The 17,065-nt window shown below is 44.6% G+C and overlaps 1 protein-coding gene across 1 annotated transcript in view; it reads right to left on the bottom strand.

Moving 5' to 3' along the window:
• The window catches only part of LOC137433454 (uncharacterized), a 500,692-nt gene extending 483,865 nt beyond the window's left edge, over positions 1-16,827 (bottom strand). Inside the window, exons 1-2 of the mRNA XM_078785196.1 lie at positions 16,807-16,827; positions 15,179-15,294 (exon numbers count right to left, since the gene is read on the bottom strand). Of these exons, the coding sequence (XP_078641322.1) occupies positions 15,179-15,289 (111 nt within the window). The 5' untranslated portion in view covers positions 15,290-15,294; positions 16,807-16,827. The remainder of the gene's footprint in view (positions 1-15,178; positions 15,295-16,806) is intronic.
• Positions 16,828-17,065: the final 238 nt, after the last annotated feature.

The raw sequence follows: 17,065 nt of genomic DNA, 5'->3' as shown, positions 1-17,065 counted from the left end.
GTGAAACACCAAATATGCAAATCCTTCATGATACTTGTGAAATCCCTAAAACAAATTTGACCTTAAAAATAATTTGTCGTTGAAGTGAAACACCAAATATGCAAATCCTTCATGATACTTGCAAAATCCCTAAAACAAATTTGACCTTAAAAATAATTTGTCGTTGAAGTGAAACACCAAATATGCAAATCCTTCATGATACTTGCAAAATCCCTAAAACAAATTTGACCTTAAAAATAATTTGTCGTTGAAGTGAAACACCAAATATGCAAATCCTTCATGATACTTGCAAAATCCCTAAAACAAATTTGACCTTAAAAATAATTTGTCGTTGAAGTGAAACACCAAATATGCAAATCCTTCATGATACTTGCGAAATCCCTAAAACAAATTTGACCTTAAAAATAATTTGTCGTTGAAGTGAAACACCAAATATGCAAATCCTTCATGATACTTGTGAAATCCCTAAAACAAATTTGACCTTAAAAATAATTTGTCGTTGAAGTGAAACACCAAATATGCAAATCCTTCATGATACTTGTGAAATCCCTAAAACAAATTTGACCTTAAAAATAATTTGTCGTTGAAGTGAAACACTAAATATGCAAATCCTTCATGATACTTGCAAAATCCCTAAAACAAATTTGACCTTAAAAATAATTTGTCGTTGAAGTGAAACACCAAATATGCAAATCCTTCATGATACTTGTGAAATCCCTAAAACAAATTTGGCCTTAAAAATAATTTGTCGTTGAAGTGAAACACCAAATATGCAAATCCTTCATGATACTTGCAAAATCCCTAAAACAAATTTGACCTTAAAAATAATTTGTCGTTGAAGTGAAACACCAAATATGCAAATCCTTCATGATACTTGCGAAATCCCTAAAACAAATTTGACCTTAAAAATAATTTGTCGTTGAAGTGAAACACCAAATATGCAAATCCTTCATGATACTTGTGAAATCCCTAAAACAAATTTGACCTTAAAAATAATTTGTCGTTGAAGTGAAACACCAAATATGCAAATCCTTCATGATACTTGTGAAATCCCTAAAACAAATTTGACCTTAAAAATAATTTGTCGTTGAAGTGAAACACTAAATATGCAAATCCTTCATGATACTTGTGAAATCCCTAAAACAAATTTGGCCTTAAAAATAATTTGTCGTTGAAGTGAAACACCAAATATGCAAATCCTTCATGATACTTGTGAAATCCCTAAAACAAATTTGACCTTAAAAATAATTTGTCGTTGAAGTGAAACACTAAATATGCAAATCCTCTTCAAATTCCAAGTCGATCAGATGAACATTGACGATTTTATATATCCGGTCCATGTTGACTGTTTGACCTTTAGACCACAAAAATAATAGGTGCTTGAATTCAGTGATCTGATGTGCAAATCCTCTTCAAATTCCAAGTCAATTGGATGAAAATTGAGGATTTTAGAGATTACACCTAAGTTGATGTTATTTGGCCTATGTTGACCTTTTGACCTATGTTGACCTTAAAATTAATTGGTAGTTGAATTAAATGACTAAATATGCAAATCCTCTTCAAATTTCAGGTCAATCGAAAGAAAATTGAGGATTTTAGGAATTCAACTAAGTTGTTGACCTTTGGCATCAAAATCAATAGGCTTCTTCTTTATGACCAACTCTGCCATTTGGTGAAGTTTCGTAGAGATCGGTTTTAAATTGTGACCTGTAGGTGATTGACATAGAAACAGACAGACAGACACAATAACGCACGCGACCACCACCCACTATCCTTTAAAAAGCTTCGATTTTCACAGGCAACAGACAGGTAGAAAGACAAACTGCAGCCCACAGCAACCACACTCTGAGATAACCAGCAGTATAGCCTGGTATCAATAAATATCTGAGAAGACCAGATCACTTGCTACACACCTTGAGGCTGTCCAGTGTGCATATTGGCAAAAACTAGTCTCCTCTTTTGCGAAAGATACCATGGGATCTTTAACGTCCACCAAATAACGGTAGCAGATGGACACCTCGCTTAACGTTCGCCTGAAACACGGGAAAATTGGCGATGCAACACCGTCTGTGAAACATCAATCTGACGGTTTTATAATCCAGTTGGGAATCAAACCCAGACTAGACGGCGCAGAGGCAGGTGCGCTGCCTCTGCATCACCCTGAATTGGATGCTCTCAAACATTCCTCAACCTCAACCTCCGGGAGAGTGTATACCTCCGCTCCGCCCGGCTAAACAGTTTACGTTTTATATACCACTGATAAGCCGGAACTACATCCGGCCATTAACCAAAAACTAATCAGCCTGTTCTTGTCACCTACAAAACGTATACGTACCAACATTTGTCCGAATCTGTCCACAACTATTTGAGATATCGTGTTATACTCGTATATTGCTTTTGGCCCCGACTCTCAATAGTGAAGAATCTATTTTTTTTTTATCTCGACCAAAGATTAATCAATTCATCCTTGTCACACACACACAACTTGTCATTCAAATCCGTCTATAACATTTTGAGATATCCCTCTCACAGACAAACAGACAGGAATGAAAACAAAACCCAGTGATGAAGGTAATAATGTAAAGATGTGGTAAAGGATCTAGGAAGAAAGTGGAGTCTGGGTAGAAGTATGCAGATACAAAATCCAAAGTAAGAAACAGTACTCCACATATTTGCCAAAATTTTTTTAACTAGAACACTAAAAAAGATTTTTTATTTTTTATTTTTATTTTTTGTTGGGATACAAGATCGAGGCTCGTGTAAGAGCTAACATTAATCACAACGTGTGGACACAGCCTGAACTTAGTGGGAGTAAAAGTGGCAGAGTGTTGTCTACAGATTGTAAAACTCTTTGACTTTGTTCAGCGTCTGTATTCCTTTTTCTCGGCTTATACACATCGATGGAATGTTTTGGCATCATCTTTAGGAAAAGATCATATTGTGGTCAAGCGTCTGTCTGACACGAGATGGTCGTCACATTTTGATGCTGTCCATGCACTGCATAGAGGTTTTGAGAAAATTAAACATGCACTGGATTCGGTATCAGCTGACACTGACCAGGAAGTGAACACAAGGCGAGAGGCAGAAGGATTGAGCGAGAAAATGGAGAACCTGGAAATAGTCAGGTTCACTATGTTTTTTCGTTCAAAATCATGGTAGATTAGCAAACCTATACATTTTTGGAAACGTTATTACATGGAAAATCTGAAAATCAATGTTTACATTTGCCAATTCCGACCAATTCGATTCGACCAATTCAACCAATTCGACCAATCGACCAATTCCATTCGACCAATTCGACCATTCGACCAATCGCTTCGATCGACCATTCGACCATTCGACCAATTCGATCGATTCGATTCGATTCGATTCATCGAATTCGATTCGATCGATTCGATTCATCGAATTCGATTCGATCGACCATTCGACCAATTCGATTTGCCAATCAATTTGACCGACCTTTGCTTGTGTGGAACGGACTGTGAAAACGATGCGGACTATATTGTCGGATACGACACACAGGACAGTGATGAGTAGACTACGGATTTTTATGTTAAGAAAATAGGCCTTTTATGTTTTGAAAAGCGGGTTTTTTTTTTTATGTGAAAAAATCCCGAAATATTTTTTTCCCCCGTTTTATTCATTTTTTATTATTACCAAGTTTTTCAGAAATCAGTCAAAAAAAGAACAAAAAATGGTAAGCTTTTTCCTGCACAACATTAAGCACTCTGGGCTAGTAAACAGGTAAAAAATGACGTTCAGGTACCTTTATTGCAACCGCATTGTTTGATAAGTAGAGGACTAGAAGAAATTGACAAGACCCTTTTAGGAACGGTTAAAGTAGGTGTTCGAAATCATTATCTTGGTAATGTTCTCCTTGGTGAGGCGGTGTCGGCGGTCGGTGAGGACGTTTCTGTAGACGGAGAAGGACCTTTCCACGTCGACACTGACGATGGGGTAGTACCTCAAGAGGGGGATGTCGGCAAGCTTGACTCCAGCCGGCACACCAACCTCAGATCCGTGCTGATCTCCATCCAGGATCAAAGCCACTGTCCTCAGCACACCAATGTCGGGATTGCGCTGCAGCACCGCCTTGAACTTGGTGAGCAGGATCTCCTTACGGCAGCCTCGGATCTTTTCGAGCTCCTCCTTGGCCTGATCAAGGAGCTGGAAGGCCTTGGCCAGCTCCATGCCGGCCTCCTCCAGCTGCTTAAGGATCTTCGGGATGAACGACACGTGGGCATTTAAGAAGACCAAACTGAGCTTGATGTCCGCCTTTCCGAACAGGTCCTTGGCACTCCGGATTGCCATCGCGTCGTCATCATTCAGCTGGTCCACAATGTCCTTGACGGCCTCGAAGTGCTCGGCGTAAAACACCACGGCGTCGATCCACGTCCCCCACCGAGTCAGAATGGGCTCCGGGGGGGAGAGAAAGATTGGGCTGCTGCTCCTTCCAAAGGACAACACGCGACGGGGCTTTGACGAACACCTTCTTCGTCGTGGCAATCAGGTCGTTGACGTCCTTGAACATTTCTCGGACTGTCTCGCAGACACGGTGGAGCGCGTGGGCAACACGTCACATGCAGCAAGTCCGGGAAGAGTTCTTTCAGGGCATGGCTGGCCTTGATCATATAGGCCGCGGCGTCACTGACGAGGACCTTGAGGCACTCCGGCTTGAAATCAGGCCAAAGATAGCGCAGCGTGTCATTGACTGCGCGCACGATCTCCCCGGAGTTGGTCTTCTCCAGAAACATGCACTGGACGAGGTGGGGACGAAAGTACCCCTCCTTGGACAAGCGTCCCGCGATGATGTTGGCCACATATTGACCTGCCGAATCGGTCGTCTCGTCGACGGACAGCCAGATGGGCTGCTGTCCGAGGTCGGCATGGATCCCCGCCAAGGCCTCGTCGTAGCACTTGTCGAGGTAGTGCTTTCAAATCCAGCTTTCATCGGGGATCTGGAGAGTGATGTGCTTCTCCAGGAACGACCAGAGGGCAGGGTTTTCCAATTTCGACCATGGGATGCCAGCGGCCAGCATGGCCTGGCACAGCTCCTGAGCCACGACGTCGCACTTGTGCCTCTTTCCGCCACCAAAGTCCTCCATGGTGGCTTGCGTGACCATCCTCTTCTTCTTCAAGTTGTTCTTGTGGCGGTCTCCTCGGACATGTTGGGCCAGCTCAGACTTCTGCTTCGCCCGGAAAGTCTTTTCACAAGCTCGACAGAAAGCCGTGTCACTCGACACGTACTTGAAGGTGGCCCCATCGCCGCCAGCATTGAATTCCTTCAGCCACTTGTCACGAAGAGCAGCACTCATCTTGATAGAAGACTTGTTCACACTTTGTGTACACTCTCTCACTGTAGTACACCGCCTCACTGCTGTACACGCTGGGGACGCAACGCACGCAAGTGGATGCAACGTTTTGTTTTTGAGATCGATCGCAGTTAAAAATTTCGAAAAATTCCCTAATTTTTTTTAGCATTGCCAGACATTTTCGACCAAAAAGGGCATTTTATTTTATTTTTCCCGAAAAAGGGCGAAATATTTTTTTTCTCTGAAAACAGCAAAATATTTTTTTTGCACGCAAAAAAGCGGTTTTATGTGAAAAAATATTTTTTATTTTTTCACATAAAAATCCGATGTGCAGTGATGACGAACTCTAAATGGCATATTCTGTAATCGTGTATGTTTGATGCCATTGACTGCCTGTGTATATTTTGTCATTGACTGCCTGTGTAGATGTGAAGTTATACTGACTGCATGTGTATATATGATTTTGCTGACTGCCTGTGTATGTTTGGTGATATGAATTATTGTGACACATTTTGATGTTATTAACTGCCTGTACAAAATGATAACATGTATTTGATTATGCAACTTATCGCGAATATAAAGACAGTATTTTGCAATTCAAAACCTTTGATTCGTGTCTTACCATTCCCCATAGCACTAATTTGATACTTTCATTGGATTCCTTGTCCCTGAAAATATAGGTTTAGTGTATTTTTAAAAGTTTTTAGGGTAATTAGAGGCAGAAATAGAACAAAATATGTATTTTACAGTGGCCATTTGGAAAATCCAAAATGGCCGCCATACAGGTATCTCTCCAAATGTAAACATTGATTTTTAGTTTCCTTATGCTATAACCTTTCCAAAAATGTATAGGTTTGCTAATCTACCATGATTTTGAACGAAATATAATTTATTGACATAGTGAACCTGACTAAAACGATTTTTCTGACAATTCTTTGGAACGACATTCTCGAAAGAGTGAGCAAAACAAGTAAGGTCCTGCAGTCAAAAGATGTGGACTTACTTGTTGCCATGAATCTTCTTGAGTCTCTGAAAACGTATCTTCAGGAAATTAGAGACAAATTTAGTGAATATGAACTGAAGGCCAGGAGTAGGTGTCCATATTCGGATTACAGCAATGTGAAGAAACGGGTGCAAAAGCGAAGTGTACGTCTTACTACGTATGACGGATCAGGAGAAGAGATACTTCTGAACAAAAGTGAAAAGTTCAGGGTGGAAACATTCCTTCCTGTTCTGGACTCTCTGAACTCTGACCTGACAAAAGGTGCAGATGCTTATTCATGGATTGGAAATCTTGTTTTCCTTCTTCAGTCAATTGAAAACGAGTGGTTCTGATGAGTTAAACAAAAAGTGTGAACACTTGGCTAATGTGTATCACAAAGACCTTGATCATGGTGACCTTCTAAATGAATGTCAGCAACTCAAGCACTACATGGTTCTTGATGAAAATTGTGAGACTCTCCCTGCGTTGTACAGAAAAATAATTTCGGACAACTTGAAATCTGTGTTTCCCAATGTTTAAATTGCACTCAGAGTGTTCATGCGCATGGTGGTGACCAACTGTACAGGGGAACGTTCATTTTCAAGATTGAAGCTTACAAAGAATCAGCTTCGCAGCACAACGCGGCAGCAGAGTTTGAACTGGCTTTCACTCATGTGCATGGAAAATGACGTCCTGAAGACCATCGACTTCAAGCCAATTATAAATCAATTCTCTGCAAAGAAATTTCGCAAACGTTTGCATAATAATAAATAATTCATACTGAACCATCTCCGTCTGTACAGTGTACCAATAAATTATCATTTACATGTTGAAATGTTTTTTTTGTTCAAGGCTTATGTTATATTGTTGAAAAGTTTGTGTTGATTAATCCTCGCTTTACAGCATGTTTTTTTTATATTTAAACATTGATTTTATTGAAAGTACCAATAAATCTATCGGTTTAATTTTATTGACCGTTTACATTTTTATTCCCGTGGGTGGGTGGGAAGGGGCCCCAGTGGATTGCTTTGCCCAGGGCCTACAATGCTCTCAAGACGGCCCTGGTTCCACGAAGAGAAGGCCTGTGGAAGTGACTGCACAAAGTCAGCTGTTCCACTAAGAGAAGGCCTGTGGAAGTGACTGCACAAAGTCAGCTGTTCCACTAAGAGAAGGCCTGTGGAAGTGACTGCACAAAGTCAGCTGTTCCACTAAGAGAAGGCCTGTGGAAGTGACTGCACAAAGTCAGCTGTCCCACGGAGAGAAGGCCTGTGGAAGCGACTGCACAAAGTCAGCTGTTCCACTAAGAGAAGGCCTGTGGAAGCGACTGTACAAAGTCAGCTGTTCCACTAAGAGAAGGCCTATGGAAGTGACTGCACAAAGTCAGCTGTTCCACTAAGAGAAAGCCGATGGAAGTGACTGCACAAAGTCAGCTGTTCCACTAAGAGAAGGCCGATGGAAGCGACTGCACAAAGTCAGCTGTTCCACTAAGAGAAGGCCTGTGGAAGCGACTGTACAAAGTCAGCTGTTCCACTAAGAGAAGGCCTATGGAAGTGACTGCACAAAGTCAGCTGTTCTACTAAGAGAAGGCCTATGGAAGTGACTGCACAAAGTCAGCTGTTCCACTAAGAGAAGGCCTGTGGAAGCGACTGTACAAAGTCAGCTGTCCCACGGAGAGAAGGCCTGTGGAAGCGACTGTACAAAGTCAGCTGTTCTACTAAGAGAACGCCTGTGGAAGCGACTGTACAAAATCAGCTGTTCCACTAAGAGAAGGCCCGTTGAAGCGACTGTACAAAATCAGCTGTTCCACTAAGAGAAGGCCTGTGGAAGCGACTGTACAAAGTCAGCTGTCCCACGGAGTGAAGGCCTGTGGAAGCGACTGTACAAAGTCAGCTGTCCCATGGAGAGAAGGCCTGTGGAAGCGACTGTACAAAGTCAGCTGTCCCACGGAGAGAAGGCCTGTGGAAGTGACTGCACAAAGTCAGCTGTTCCACTAAGAGAAAGCCGATGGAAGTGACTGCACAAAGTCAGCTGTTCCACTAAGAGAAGGCCGATGGAAGCGACTGTACAAAGTCAGCTGTTCCACTAAGAGAAGGCCTATGGAAGTGACTGCACAAAGTCAGCTGTTCCACTAAGAGAAAGCCGATGGAAGTGACTGCACAAAGTCAGCTGTTCCACTAAGAGAAGGTCGATGGAAGCGACTGTACAAAGTCAGCTGTTCCACTAAGAGAAGGCCTGTGGAAGCGACTGTACAAAGTCAGCTGTTCCACTAAGAGAAGGCCTATGGAAGTGACTGCACAAAGTCAGCTGTTCTACTAAGAGAAGGCCTATGGAAGTGACTGCACAAAGTCAGCTGTTCCACTAAGAGAAGGCCTGTGGAAGCGACTGTACAAAGTCAGCTGTCCCACGGAGAGAAGGCCTGTGGAAGCGACTGTACAAAGTCAGCTGTTCTACTAAGAGAACGCCTGTGGAAGCGACTGTACAAAATCAGCTGTTCCACTAAGAGAAGGCCTGTTGAAGCGACTGTACAAAATCAGCTGTTCCACTAAGAGAAGGCCTGTTGAAGCGACTGTACAAAGTCAGCTGTCCCACGGAGAGAAGGCCTGTGGAAGCGACTGTACAAAGTCAGCTGTCCCATGGAGAGAAGGCCTGTGGAAGCGACTGTACAAAGTCAGCTGTCCCACGGAGAGAAGGCCTGTGGACACGACTGCACAAAGTCAGCTGTTCTACTAAGAGAAGGCTTGTGGAAGCGACTGTACAAAGTCAGCTGTTCCACGGAGAGAAGGCCTGTGGAAGCGACTGCACAAAGTCAGCTGTTCTACTAAGAGAAGGCTTGTGGAAGCGACTGTACAAAGTCAGCTGTCCCACGGAGAGAAGGCCTGTGGAAGCGACTGTACAAAGTCAGCTGTCCCATGGAGAGAAGGCCTGTGGAAGCGACTGTACAAAGTCAGCTGTCCCACTCAGAGAAGGCCTGTGGAAGCGACTGTACAAAGTCGGCTGTCCCACTAAGTTGATCACCATCATCAGATCCTTCCACGATGGCATGGTTGCTCGTGTGAGGAGCAATGGGTGCACTTCTGAGTCATTTCCTGTTACCAACAGCACAAATCAAGGCTGTGTCCGAGCTCCCCTATTATTTAGGGTGAGCATTGGGTTTTCCTCGATGCTTCATGATGCCTTCAAAGATTGCACCTCGGGAGTGATGAGCCAGTTTTGTACCGACGGTTGTGTCTTTAATTTGCAGCGTCTGAAGGTTGAGTCCAGAATCACAGAAATGTTGCTCCGTGATCTACTTTTCGCTGAAGACCGCGCACTCCTCAGTCATAATCTCGAAGATATGCAATTTGTTGTCACCTCCTTTGTGCAATCTGCTCGTCTCTATGGCATTACGATTAGCCTCAAGAAGACCGAGGCTATGCTTCAGCCAAGGCCAGAAGGTGCGTATACCGTCCCCTCCATTACCATCAATGACACGCCACTCAAAGTTGTAGATAAGTTTTGCTACCCTGGAGGTGTCCTCTCTCAAAATGCAATTATTGATGATGAAGTAACATCAAGACTCAGTAAAGCATTTGTGTCCTTTGGAGGATTGACACGTCGCCTTTGGCATGAACGTGGCATTTGCCTGGACACGAAGATCAGTTTCTGTTGTGCCGTTGACTTATCGACATTGCTGTTTGGATGGGAATCTTGGACACACTATGAACACATATCAAACGCCTATATCAATTCTATATGCGATGCCTTCGCAAGATTCTCGGCATCACCTGGCAAGACAGAATACCCATAACAACACAATCCTAAACCGCTCTTGTATGCAAGGAATTGAGTATTTCCTGATGCAAGCCCAGCTTTGCTGGTCAGGACACCTCACACATGGAAGGCTATAGAATCCCAAGAGCACTTTTCTATGGACAACTTAAATTTGGTAAATGGTCACGTGGTGGACAAAGAAAGCGCTGTAAGGACAATCCTCAAGTCCACACTCAAGTCTTGCGCCATTCCAGTTGTTGCATGGGAACATCAGGCCACAAACAAGTCAGCTTGGCTAACATTTGCCGCAAAGGCCTGGACCACTTGTGGGAGACTTGATATCGAGAGACAGCGGATGCAAGAAAGGAAAACATGCCAACGGCCATCTTCGAAAGGACTAGTCTCTACCTGCGATGTTTGTGGTAGATGCTGTGGGTCCCGCATTGGACTATACAGCCAACGCACAATGCACAATGCTTAGTGAGCACGCCAACGAAGAGGGAGTACATCAAAAGTGACGACTCACACCATCATTAGTAAGCCTGGTGTTTGGTCAAACGGCTAAGGTGGCTAGCTTATATATCTCAGAGCCCCGAGTTCAGGTCCCTGTCATGCTGTTGAATAAACACAAGGTGGGTTGATCCAGCCTGTTGTCCTTTCAAGATCAGCAAAATGAGGACCAGATAATTGCATCAGTGGCAGGAAATGACTCCCAGGAAGTGATGCAACCAGCAGCCACAGGCAGCACACGAACCACCACCAGTGTCCAGTGCATTTGTAAAATATAAAAAACCTTTATTGAAAGTACTCTATCGATACTTTCCAATATTTTTAACATCTAAACAATATCCTCAAACAAACTAGTATGATATAATGTAAACAAATAATTACAATTAATTACCTCTGCCACTGAAAGTGGACGTCGGTTATGTTTTTACCCTTGTCTGTCTGTCTGTCTGTCTGTTTGTCTATGAGCAGGATATCTCAAATAGTTGTGGATGAATTTAGCCAAAAATTGGTGGACAGGTTGGGTGTGTGACAAGAAAGAATTAATTCGATTTTGATGAAGATCCGAATATGGAATATGAATATGGAATACGAGAGCCTGGTGTTGGTTTACTGGTTCGGGTGCCAGGTTGGGATCCTAGGATCCTGGGTTCGAATCCCGGTCGATCGCTGAATTAACACCAAGGGGGTTGACTCAGCCTGTCATCCTTCCGAGGTCGGCAAATTGAGTACCAGCTTGCTGGGATGAATGATCCCGGTGTGTACCCCGATTTAGAATAGGTACACCGTATCCCTGTGCATCATAAGAGGCGACTAAGGGCATCTGGCCATAAAAACATTGCCAAAACTTGGTGGATAGGTGACCAGAACAAGCCGATTCGATTTTGGTTCAGATCCGAATCCAGATCCGGCCTATCAGTGGGATACAAAACATAAACTGTTCAGCCTGGTGGAGGTACGTGCTCTACCGAGTGCCGTTCTAGATTAACCCCTTTAATGCCTAAGTTCAGCAAAACCAAATATGTTAACATTAGTTTATTTGTGGTCTCAGACACAATTACTCATCCCAACCAGACTCTATGCTTTGCAAGCAGTTCCTGAAGCTGAAACCTCGATCGATATTTTGAAAAGCTCATTTTACTTCTCAGTGGTGGTGTGGGTACAGCCTTGTTGCATTGTTCTTTGTGTTGTCGGTTTGATTCCAGTGGCTTCTCAAAACAGAACTTTCAACACTGTAAGGGAGTAGAAACCTGCCTCCGATCGGTCCTCAGCCCCAGGAATGTTCATGGCTTCTCGTGAGCACCCGAACACTCAATACTATAGGTCTGCCCCACCATTTTAATGACCATCCTGTGATTTCCTTTAAGGCCTTGAACAGCCTTGCATTTTATTGTCTCGAGTTGTGACTCTCTCAATTACTCTGTAATGAATCTCAACTGTCAGAACGCCATCGATTTGTTTGTGGTATAATTGCCTCCATTCTCACCTTATAGCTTCATATTGAGACCATTATCCTTCGTCACAAACACCCTGGCACTCGCCCTTTAGGAAGGCCAGTGTTTTACTTGTGTAAAATTACAGTACCATATTTTACATGCAGTGCCAGGTGGAAATCAAGCACATCCCAATCCCAAGCAGTGAAACATTGACAGACGTGGGTGTCATGCCAATATGCAAGCTTTGCCCCACTGTGCCAATATGCAATCTTTGCCCCACTGTGCCAATATGCAATCTTTGCCCCACTGTGCCAATATGCAATCTTTGCCCCACTGTGCCAATATGCAAACTTTGCCCCACTGTGCCAATATGCAATCTTTGCCCCACTGTGCCAATATGCAATCTTTGCCCCACTGTGCCATTTTTAAATCTTTACCCCACTGTGCCAATATGCAATCTTTGCCCCACTGTGCCAATATGCAATCTTTGCCCCACTGTGCCAATATGCAATCTTTACCCCACTGTGCCAATATGCAATCTTTGCCCCCACTGTGCCAATATGAAATATTTGCCCCACTGTGCCAATATGCAATCTTTGCCCCACTGTGCCAATATGCAATTTTTGCCCCACTGTGCCATTATGCAATCTTTGCCCCACTGTGCCAATGTGCAATCTTTGCCCCACTGTGCCATTTTGAAATCTTTACCCCACTGTGCCAATATGCAATCTTTGCCCCACTGTGCCAATATACAATCTTTGCCCCACTGTGCCAATATGCAATCTTTGCCCCACTGTGCCAATATGCAATCTTTGCCCCCATGGTGCCAATATGCAATCTTTACCCCACTGTGACAATATGCAATCTTTGCCCCACTGTGCCAATATGCAATCTTTACCCCACTGTGCCATTTTGAAATCTTTACCCCACTGTGCCAATATGCAATCTTTTCCCCACTGTGCCAATATGCAATCTTTGCCCTACTGTGCCAATATGCAATCTTTGCCCCACTGTGCCATTTTTAAATCTTTACCCCACTGTGCCAATATGCAATCTTTGCCCCACTGTGCCAATATGCAATCTTTGCCCCACTGTGCCAATATGCAATCTTTGCCCCACTGTGCCATTTTTAAATCTTTACCCCACTGTGCCAATATGCAATCTTTGCCCCACTGTGCCAATATGCAATCTTTGCCCCACTGTGCCAATATGCAATCTTTGCCCCACTGTGCCAATATGCAATCTTTGTCCCACTGTGCCAATATGCAATCTTTGCCCCACTGTGCCATTTTGAAATCTTTACCCCACTGTGCCAATATGCAATCTTTGCCCCACTGTGCCAATATGCAATCTTTGCCCCACTGTGCCAATATGCAATATTTTGCCCCACTGTGCCAATATGCAATCTTTACCCCACTGTGCCATTTTGAAATCTTTACCCCACTGTGCCAATATGCAATCTTTTCCCCACTGTGCCAATATGCAATATTTGCCCTACTGTGCCAATATGCAATCTTTGCCCCACTGTGCCATTTTTAAATCTTTACCCCACTGTGCCAATATGCAATCTTTGCCCCACTGTGCCAATATGCAATCTTTGCCCCACTGTGCCAATATGCAATCTTTGCCCCACTGTGCCAATATGCAATCTTTGCCACACTGTGCCATTTTTAAATCTTTACCCCACTGTGCCAATATGCAATCTTTGCCCCACTGTGCCAATATGCAATCTTTGCCCCACTGTGCCAATATGCAATCTTTGCCCCACTGTGCCAATATGCAATCTTTGCCCCACTGTGCCATTTTGAAATCTTTACCCCACTGTGCCAATATGCAATCTTTGCCCCACTGTGCCAATATGCAATCTTTGCCCCACTGTGCCAATATGCAATATTTTGCCCCACTGTGCCAATATGCAATCTTTGCCCCACTGTGCCAATATGCAATCTTTGCCCCACTGTGCCAATATGCAATCATTGCCCCACTGTGCCAATATGCAATCTTTGCCCCACTGTGCCATTTTGAAATCTTTACCCCCCTGTGCCAATATGCAATCTTTGCCCCACTGTGCCAATATGCAAACTTTGCCCCACTGTGCCAATATGCAATCTTTGCCCCACTGTGCCAATATGAAATCTTTGCCCCACTGTGCCAATATGCAATCTTTACCCCCACTGTGCCAATATGAAATCTTTGCCCCACTGTGCCAATATGCAATCTTTACCCCACTGTGGCAATATGCAATCTTTACCACACTGTGGCAATATGCAATCTTTACCACACTGTGCCAATATGCAATCTTTGCCCCACTGTGCCTTTTTGCAATACTAAATCTGCAGCCTCCGGATGTGTCGGGAATTCTGCTTGGCCAACGCGCGTAGTCGATGCAGCTTAGATCAAGACTGTTTCGGATGTAAAGACACTATTTCCACCAGCATTGAATAGTGAATGACATCGTGCAGCCACCGAGCCAGTTTGTCAGCCGACGGCCTTTCCCGCCGATGCAATCCCAAGTCTCAGCAACGCTGCCTCGTCAAGATAACATGGTATTCCTCTTCAGCAACGGCCCTGTCCCATTGGTGTTAGCCATGGCCAGCTGAGCAATTTTTGCACGATGTATACCCATTAAATATGCTTTCGATGTGTTATTGGGGTATGACGACCCAGCTCGGGATTATTGCTAAATTTGATATTCCAAATGATACAAGGCGTTTTCCTGGCAGCCTGGCTTTCCATTGTGAGCCCAGGCTGGGAAAACAAGCAGCACAAGCTGGGTTAACCGAGCCACAGAGGTAACATGCACACCATACTAATCATTGGTCCATTGCAGCCATGCCGGGCACACACATGACACATCCAAAGCATATTTACATCAGTGGTGATTGATATGTCTCTATAGCCAGAGCTTATGGTGAGGAACGATACCTTTTACCACACGGTTAACACCACAAGAGTCTCGGGTCTCAAATAATCCTGAAACAAAATGAATTCGACAGGACCCGGATGTAGAGGTGTACAGAAATAGTCGTGCACATCACCGTTTTGATGGGGACACCGTTTGCCTCGAATAAATGAGTGTTTAGATATTTCGGATTCAGATCCAAAGGTCGTGCTTTTCACTGCAGTCCTCACCGCGTGGTCCAGTTTGCCTCCCTCGACCTTCAAAAGCAGAACAACATTCCGTGACTCACCTGCTCTTTGACCGAGGCTAGAATAAGCGACGCACGCACCGTGCCCTGCCCGCCGTCTCGGGGCCCGGAGGCACGTCGCCGCAACTCTCCCACACCGTCGGTCTCCTCCATTCCTCCTGCAGGCGACAGCAGCTTCTATTGGCATGGCCGGAAAGGGTCCACACAACCGTACGTCGTCCCCCGACGACCCCTACACATGACATTTCGGCCTCTCTTATACATTATCCAGCTCTTGGAATGTTTGTTTATTCAAATCTTCCTTAAAATCCCCCTGTATATTATAGTCTCTGACCTTTCTCGACCTTGCACCATAATGTCTTTCCATATATAGCTTCTCCTTGATACCCAGATAATACAACACCTGTGGGCCAACCTTGGCATTTGGTCAATTGGTCGCAAGCGCATTATTGAGGTCGGGGTGACGTTGCCTATTGGTTGCAATATCGACGTCTATTTACCAACGTCGGCCCAACGTTGCCTATTGGTTGCAAACGCGACGTCGATTTTCCAACGTCGGCCCAACGTTGCCTATTGGTTGCAAACGCGACGTCGATTTTCCAACGTCGGCCCAACGTTGCCTATTGGTTGCAAACGCGACGTCGATTTTCCAACGTCGGCCCAACGTTGCCTATTGGTTGCAATCGCTACGTCTATTTTCCAACGTCGGCCCAACGTTGCCTATTGGTTGCAAACGCGACGTCTATTTTCCAACGTCAGCCTAACGTTGCCGATTGGTTGCAATCGCGACGTCTATTTTCCAACGTCGGCCCAACGTTGCCTATTGGTTGCAATCGCGACGTCTATTTTCCAACGTCGGCCCAACGTTGCCTATTGGTTGCAATCGCGACGTCTATTTTCCAACGTCGGCCCAACGTTGCCTATTGGTTGCAATCGCGACGTCTATTTTCCAACGTCGGCCCAACGTTGCCTATTGGTTGCAATCGCGACGTCTATTTTCCAACGTCGGCCCAACGTTGCCTATTGGTTGCAATCGCGACGTCTATTTTCCAACGTCGGCCCAACGTTGACGTTGCCTATTGGTTGCAATCGCGACGTCTATTTTCCAACGTCGGCCTAACGTTGCCTATTGGTTGCAATCGCGACGTCTATTTTCCAACGTCGGCCCAACGTTGCCTATTGGTTGCAATCGCGACGTCTATTTTCCAACGTCGGCCCAACGTTGACGTTGCCTATTGGTTGCAATCGCGACGTCTATTTTCCAACGTCGGCCTAACGTTGCCTATTGGTTGCAATCGCGACGTCTATTTTCCAACGTCGGCCCAACGTTGCCTATTGGTTGCAATCGCGACGTCTATTTTCCAACGTCGGTTATCTATAACCCCCCCAGGTATCTCGAGCCTTTTTGACAACTACTGATGGCAGGATCTGTTCTCCTGGACGTTCAGTAGTTCAGGGATACTGTAGCCGATTTTCCGTTGCACCAAATTCAGGGGGATTTGCGCGCCGTCGCATAAGCAATAAGACCATGCCATAAATCGTCCATACTCAGACGAGACATCGTTAATCCTGCAGAGAATGAACTGTGTGACGCTCGCCCGCCGTCGTGCCATGCGGTCAGACCCTCAGTGGAGATCCTGGCCATTAACGCCATTAGCAGATCATCTTACATGGTCCAAGGCCACGTCTCGGAGTCGGAGGGGAAAAAGGGGTGGGGACGCCCCCCTAACCCCGGAACAAAAAACATATTTCAAAGAAAATCGATATCAAGGGCCTGAGATGAACATGAATTAAGATTGTTGGGCCATTGCTAAATTAGGACTAACGTACCTATTTTGGTGGTGAACACAAGTTGACGACCAGCCCACACCAACTCAAAACCACGACGATCACCACTCCACCTTACACACCGCAAGTAAGTACGATATA

The sequence above is a fragment of the Myxine glutinosa genome, chromosome 10 (assembly GCF_964187855.1).
Source record: "Myxine glutinosa chromosome 10, kmMyxGlut1.1, whole genome shotgun sequence".
Lineage (NCBI taxonomy): Eukaryota > Metazoa > Chordata > Myxini > Myxiniformes > Myxinidae > Myxine > Myxine glutinosa.
The sequence above is the reverse complement of the archived record's forward strand: the minus strand, read 5'-3'. Positions and strand labels throughout refer to the sequence as shown.